Source organism: Streptopelia decaocto, assembly GCF_964273445.1.
Source record: "Streptopelia decaocto genome assembly, chromosome: 4".
NCBI classification, from domain to species: domain Eukaryota; kingdom Metazoa; phylum Chordata; class Aves; order Columbiformes; family Columbidae; genus Streptopelia; species Streptopelia decaocto.
The window spans coordinates 4,824,616-4,830,675 of record NC_138658.1 but is presented as its reverse complement, the minus strand read 5'-3'; the positions used below and the strand labels follow the sequence as shown (position 1 = coordinate 4,830,675).

Sequence of the window (6,060 nt, the reverse complement as noted above, 5' to 3'; positions counted from 1 at the left end):
TATGTTGTTATCCAGCATGGAAACGGAGACAAAGTTCCCTTTAATATCAGCAATACAGATACTTCTGCATGTCTTTTAGCCAGTGTCGCAGGGAAACAAGTAAAATCCATCACTGAGCACCACACCTACATTTTTTTTGCTTTTAAAGTTGCATTTTTAAACATTTTGTGTGTGCGTGGTAGGGGGTATTTTAATAAATCGGCCAAGGTTGCCCCTCAGACTGCTGCTTAAGCAAAACTTTAGGCTGCTCGGCATGCGTTTAGACAAAAAGCGCCGTGACGGGCTCGCCAGAATCAAGTTTTAAACCGGGTTTTAAACCGGCTTTAAAACCGGCCCAGCGACCAACCGGGCGGGGCGGGGAAGCGCTTCCGGGTCCGGCCGGGCTGCGCTGTCATGTGACAGAGGCTTAAAGGGGAAGCGGCGGAGCCGTGCGGGTGGGCGCTCAGGGTTGCGGGCTCTGCGTAGCGACTTCCCCCCCCCCCAGGTACGACGGTGGTCTCGCCCCAACCGTTCTCCCTTCCTGGGGCGGGTGGGGGTGGCTTGTACCACTGCGGCTAGGCGGGGGGAGGCGCCCCCCCCACTACGCCTTTCCCCTCCTTCGAGGGGCCGCTGACCGGGCGCCCTCTCGTCTCGCAGGCCCGCGGAGGTGGCGGAGCGCCGGCAGGGCCCCAGCCATGGCCGATGTAAGTGCGGGGGCTTGGGGCGCGGGCGGAGGCCTGCGGGGAGGCCGGGGCGGCGGGCAGGGGGAGCCGCCCGCTGTGGGAACGCGTAACGAGCCGCCGTCTCTGCCCGCAGGACCTGAAGAGGTTTCTGTACAAGAAGCTGCCGAGGTCAGTGGTGCGGGGCGGCGGGGCCTGCCCGGCGCGTCCGGCTTGTTGGGGGGGGGGGGCGGCTCTTTTTGTTGATTAAACGAGCTGGAGGTGAAGGCAGCTTAGCCTGGCAGGGGCTCCTTTGGGAAGAACTGAAGTTCCGCCTTGGGGAGTGAGCAAAACATCCCTCCTGACACGGCTGGTGATCCGGGATCATCCCCTCAAACAGCCGCGGACTGGGCTGGTGTGTGAATGCAGCCGACCGGGCGCTGCCTGAGTGAGAACAACGTTCAGAGGCTCTTCCTTGAGAAATTACATTTGATTAGTAGTTCTTTCTGAAGTGGAAGGTTCCGTGTGTCTTTCTATATCTCTTCTATATTTCTATATATTTCTTCTATATTTCTGTATACCTCTTCTATGTTTCTATCTATTTTTCTATATTCTTATTGTATATTTCTTTTTCTGCTGCTCCAAGAAACCACCTGTACCAAACAGTACAAGTCCATTTCAGTAAAATATTAATTCAGTGAACACATCACATTTTTCCATATTCCCCCCCCGCCTTTAATTATTTGTTCAAAATAATCTTTGCTACGAGTTATTCTGGTTTTAAAACGGTCTCCCCGTTTTTTCGCAGTGTTGAAGGTCTTCACGCTATTGTGGTCTCGGATAGAGACGGCGTCCCTGTTATCAAAGGTAACTTCAACTTCTTACTGTGCCCTGCGACCGAAATCCTGATTGAACAGCAGAGGGTGGACAAGTACAACAGAATCTTCTCTGGTTACGCCCAATACCTGAATATCCGAAGCTGAGGAATTAAATTAGATTTCTATTTTAAGTTCAATAGTTGGCTGTGTATCTCTTTGAATTTATCCTTTTATTTGTGTGTATGCGGTGTCCTCAATAATTGCAGGTGACAAGTTTTCCTTGGTGAATAGTGTTGGACTGGTTGCATCTTTAGGTCACTTGCAGCCTGATACAAAGTCCTAGAGAGAGCTTATAGGTTTTTTGTTGACTTGGCTGGTATGTACTCAGACGCAATTGCATCCAACTTTTATACTATGGGGTTTTTTTCCTTTTTGGTACTGTAATTTTTATCCTATCTCTGCAGTCTTTGTTTAAGATGTTTTTACATTGTGGGTAAACTAGTTTAAGAGTACTCAAGACTACTGGTTCAAGTCCTGGAGGGTTTTTTTTTTAATGTCCCAAAGTATTTAAACACCTAGCAGAACTTGCACATCCTCACCTGTTTTCATTCAGGGGACTTGGTGACAGCAATGAATTCAAAAGCTGGAACTGGTATGAAGAGCAAAGGCCACAGAACCAAAGTGCCTTCAGCACAGGCTGAATATCGTAAAGGAAAAGCCTGTTTCTTACGTGTGCTAGGGAGAACGCTGGGATAATGAGCACTAGTTGTGTACAGAATATTAAGTGATGTATAGCTCATGGAGATTGTCCTGTACTTGTTGCGGAAGCGTGTAAGATGTGTTATGGTTCCCCGACACCAGCACTGAGCTGGATAAGGAGCTGTGATACAGCCAGACATATCATGTAAAAATACTTTCTTGTTTTATTCCAGTTGCCAACGATAATGCTCCAGAACATGCACTGCGACCTGGCTTTCTGTCCACCTTTGCCCTTGCCACAGATCAGGGCAGTAAACTAGGACTTTCTAAAAACAAAAGCATCATCTGCTATTACAATACGTACCAGGTGAGTAACTTCCATGTGGCCTGAGCTGTTCCTGAGCAAGGGAGAGGTGACTTAAACTCTGCTGGATTTCCACTTCACTGCTATTGAAGTATTTTTGTTCTAGTTCTTATATTGCTTACATGGCCAAGCTAAACTTTTGCACTATTTGTCAAGCTTCTCTTACATTTCTCAAAACAGAGATGTACTGGTTGAAAAGGGTGAACTTTTTATGAACAGGTAGTAATCAGGAATTTGCAGCGGGTACTGCTCATGTGGTCTTCAGGATGTTACAAAGGGTTTATGTTCTCTTACAAACAATATTGTTTGTAATTAGTGACATCTAAATTTAAATAAGTACATGCAGCCTACTTCATAGCTCCTCTTGCTGTTAGTCTGACTTTGAGGTAAGAAAGCTTTGAAATACCACTCACATTTTTTACAAACCGGTTATTTGTGTCCCAAAATCCACCGTCTACTAAGTTTCTTCTCCTTATCAAGTTCTAGGGGTCTTGAGATCTTTTTATTATGACTGCAGTAAACTGGCCAACTGTTTAGTCCACAGTATCTAGCTTTGTTTGGGAAACAAATGGGTGAATGAGTTAGTTGACACACATTGCGTACGTTGCTTTGCTTCTCTTGGTGTTAGCAGCTTACTGTCGTGCTCGAGGTTCCAGTTTCCTGTTAATGGAAGAAGAGGTACTGCTGTACACAGAATAGCAGTTTAAAACGACAAAACCTGCCTGCCCTCTCGTTACCGTGCTCTCCACAGGGTGTTCTGGAGTGATTGCAGGTGAATGATGCTGCAGGACACAGGGCAAAGGGAGACACCAGGCTTTCCACATGCAGCTCCCTGTACTGTGGTGTGAGTTCTGCTGGTGTTCTTAACTGTGAACTTTATGAAGTCGATAACACAGAGAAGTCACAGAACCACAGAATGTTAGGGATTGGAAGGGATGAATTTGTGTGCTGGAGCTCTGACATCCAACGTGTATTAGCTGCTGGCTGAACACTGTTCTCTCTCCTTGCAGGTGGTGCAGTTCAATCGCTTACCTTTGGTAGTAAGCTTCATTGCCAGCAGCAACGCCAATACTGGTATGTGTTAATGCGTATTTTAAATAGTGCAGTATTTTAATGCCCGGGTGTTTAAATAATTGAAAATCAATTGCCCAAATTTACATCAAGGAATATTAACTTTGCTCCTGCTATGAATTTTGTCAGTGTATTGTGAAGGGGAGAAGGGAAAGTGTGAGTGAAAATTCATAGATTTTTTTAGGTGACTTGCTGAAGTTGTTCTGTTAGAAATATATTTCTCCTGTGTTTAACCTTACCCTTTGCTGTGTGAGTGTTCACTGCACCAGCAGTTATTGTACTGTACAAACCAGTTGTTTGGTCTCTTTCTGTCAGTTCCGAGTTATGTTCTGCAGTAACATGCAGCTTCTCAGTTCTGTGGGGTGGGGAAATCCTTCACCAGGACACCTGGGCTTGCTGGTTGAGGGCGTTGGTTAATGAGAGTTGGAGCAAAAGGGATTTGATTCTCACACAGCTGTGTGGGCCTCAGCAGCTGCAGGAAGCAGTGGAGCAATAGTGGAAGCAAGCAGCAGCGTGGAGGGGAACTGCGTTACAGGGCTGTGCCTGTGTTGGTGCTGGGGGCTGCAGGCACCTTCCCTCAGGGTGCTGCCCACCATTCATAGAATCACAGAATCATTTCGGTTGGAAGAGACCCTCAGGATCAGTGAGTCCAACCATAATGTAACTGAACTCAGCACTAAACCATGTCCCTAAGAACCTCGTCTAAATGGCTTTTAAACCCCTCCAGGGATGGTGACTCCACCACTGCCCTGGGCAGCCTGTTCCAATGCCTGACAACCTTTCCCGGGAAGAATTTTTTCTTAATATTCAATCTAAACCTCCCCTGGCGCAACTTGAGGCCATTTCCTCTTGTCCCGTCACTTGGGAGCAGAGCCCAACCCCTCCATGCTCCAACCTCCTTTCAGGCAGTTCAGACAGCGATCAGGTCTCCCCTCAGCTCCTGTTCTCCAGGCTGAACAGCCCCAGCTGCTCCTCCCGTGGAGGGTGAGAAGCTCAAGGGAAAGACTTTGTGTTTTGGAGAGCTCTGCCCGTGACTTGGAAGGAGAGGGAGCAGTGTGGTTTGGAGAGAGGCTTCTCGGTCATGTCGTTTCATGGGATGTTGTCTCTTCTCTCTTTCCAGGGCTGATTGTGAGTTTGGAGAAGGAGCTCACGCCCCTGTTTGAAGAACTGAGGCAGGTTGTTGAAGTTTCTTAACCTGATGGTCTAGCCGGAGTGCAGCATCCCTCTGCAGCCCAGTGGACAGAAAGATTCAATAATCCTCAGTCAAATAACACGTCTCGGAAGAAATACCACAGCTCCTTAGTATACTAAGTAAGAGTAAATTGTACATAGTACTGAATCTGAAATGATCTACTAGTGTGTTGTAGGTGGATGTTACTTTAGGCCATGCTTCTTGTATTGTGCAGTACTGGAGAGACCACCGGAATAGCTCCCATGGAGTTTAGCTCAGCCAGCTGAGCCAGATGTGCATGATGCTCACACGAGCAACCCACAGATCTCTTGCTTTACAGGGAACCAGGCACGCGTGGGCTTTATCCTCAGGCCAGCTACCACTACATGTCGGAAAGCAGATGGGTTGTATGGTGTTCTGAAAGATGTGGTTGAAGGAGTGTTGTGAGAGCAAGTTTACAAGCAGTGATGTGTTGGTACAATCAATAAATATCTCAGCTTTCTTACGTGGGTGATACTTTGGCAAAGGAACGCTACTATGGATGCTAGCTGCATCCTGCTTCCATTAAGAAGAAAACTATTTCTATGAAAGCTGTTGCTTTAGGGGTTTTCCTGATGCCCAGAAAAAAGCACCCAATAAATGTCTCACTTCTTCATGGGTTTTTTGCGTAATACGGTTGTGAAGATCTCATGCCTCATAGTCTTTGTGTGGGTTCATCACTGGTGACACTCTCAGCTCATTTACCCTTAGGTTTTCCTAAGTAAATAAATAAAAATAAAATACAGTATTTTTAAATGACAGATCCTGGTTCAGTCTTCTGTTGCACCGTAGTACTCTGCTGCACTTCAGCTTTTTTGTGGCGAGAACAGGCCTCAGTGTTTGTAAATGTACAAAATGCAGGAGTTGGGTGATACGGACACAGAGTCCCGTGTCGGTGCAAGGTTAGTGCTGACTGCGATCCGCTGTTCCTTGCCTGCCCCACCTCGTTCCCTTCCACATTCCCCTCGTGATGCCTCCAGTGTAGACGTCCAGCGCTAAAACCGAGCACTGCTGGTGGAGGGAAGAGCTCGTGGCAGGTTTCTGCCTCAGGCTGGGGAAGAGGGCATCATCCTCCCTTGCTCACACCTTGACCACCTTCAGCATCAGGCAGGATGAGGGGAGAAGGTGGTGCTGAAAATAAGGACTGGGAATTCTTGGCTCAAAAGCGCTCTCAGAGATTAAAATTTGTCAGTCAACCTGTATTCCTTTAAATAAGCTCCTGGGTTGCGTTTTGTTCCTGGTCACTACAGAAGCAGCTGG

At 47.3% G+C, this 6,060-nt stretch overlaps 1 protein-coding gene across 2 annotated transcripts; it reads left to right on the top strand.

Moving 5' to 3' along the window:
• The first annotated feature begins 382 nt into the window (after positions 1–382).
• On the top strand, positions 383–5,561 carry LAMTOR3 (late endosomal/lysosomal adaptor, MAPK and MTOR activator 3). Of its 2 annotated transcripts, none has more exons than XM_082051324.1 (7): positions 383–492; positions 637–683; positions 796–830; positions 1,447–1,505; positions 2,389–2,522; positions 3,530–3,593; positions 4,711–5,561. In XM_082051324.1, exons 2-7 carry the CDS (start codon positions 675–677, stop codon positions 4,782–4,784), a joined length of 375 nt encoding a protein of 124 aa, XP_081907450.1. In that variant the 5' UTR covers positions 383–492; positions 637–674; the 3' UTR covers positions 4,785–5,561. The 2 variants fall into 2 exon arrangements, with proteins under 2 accessions (XP_081907450.1, XP_081907451.1); XM_082051325.1 differs by having other exon boundaries at positions 421–484.
• The last annotated feature ends 499 nt before the right edge of the window (positions 5,562–6,060 follow it).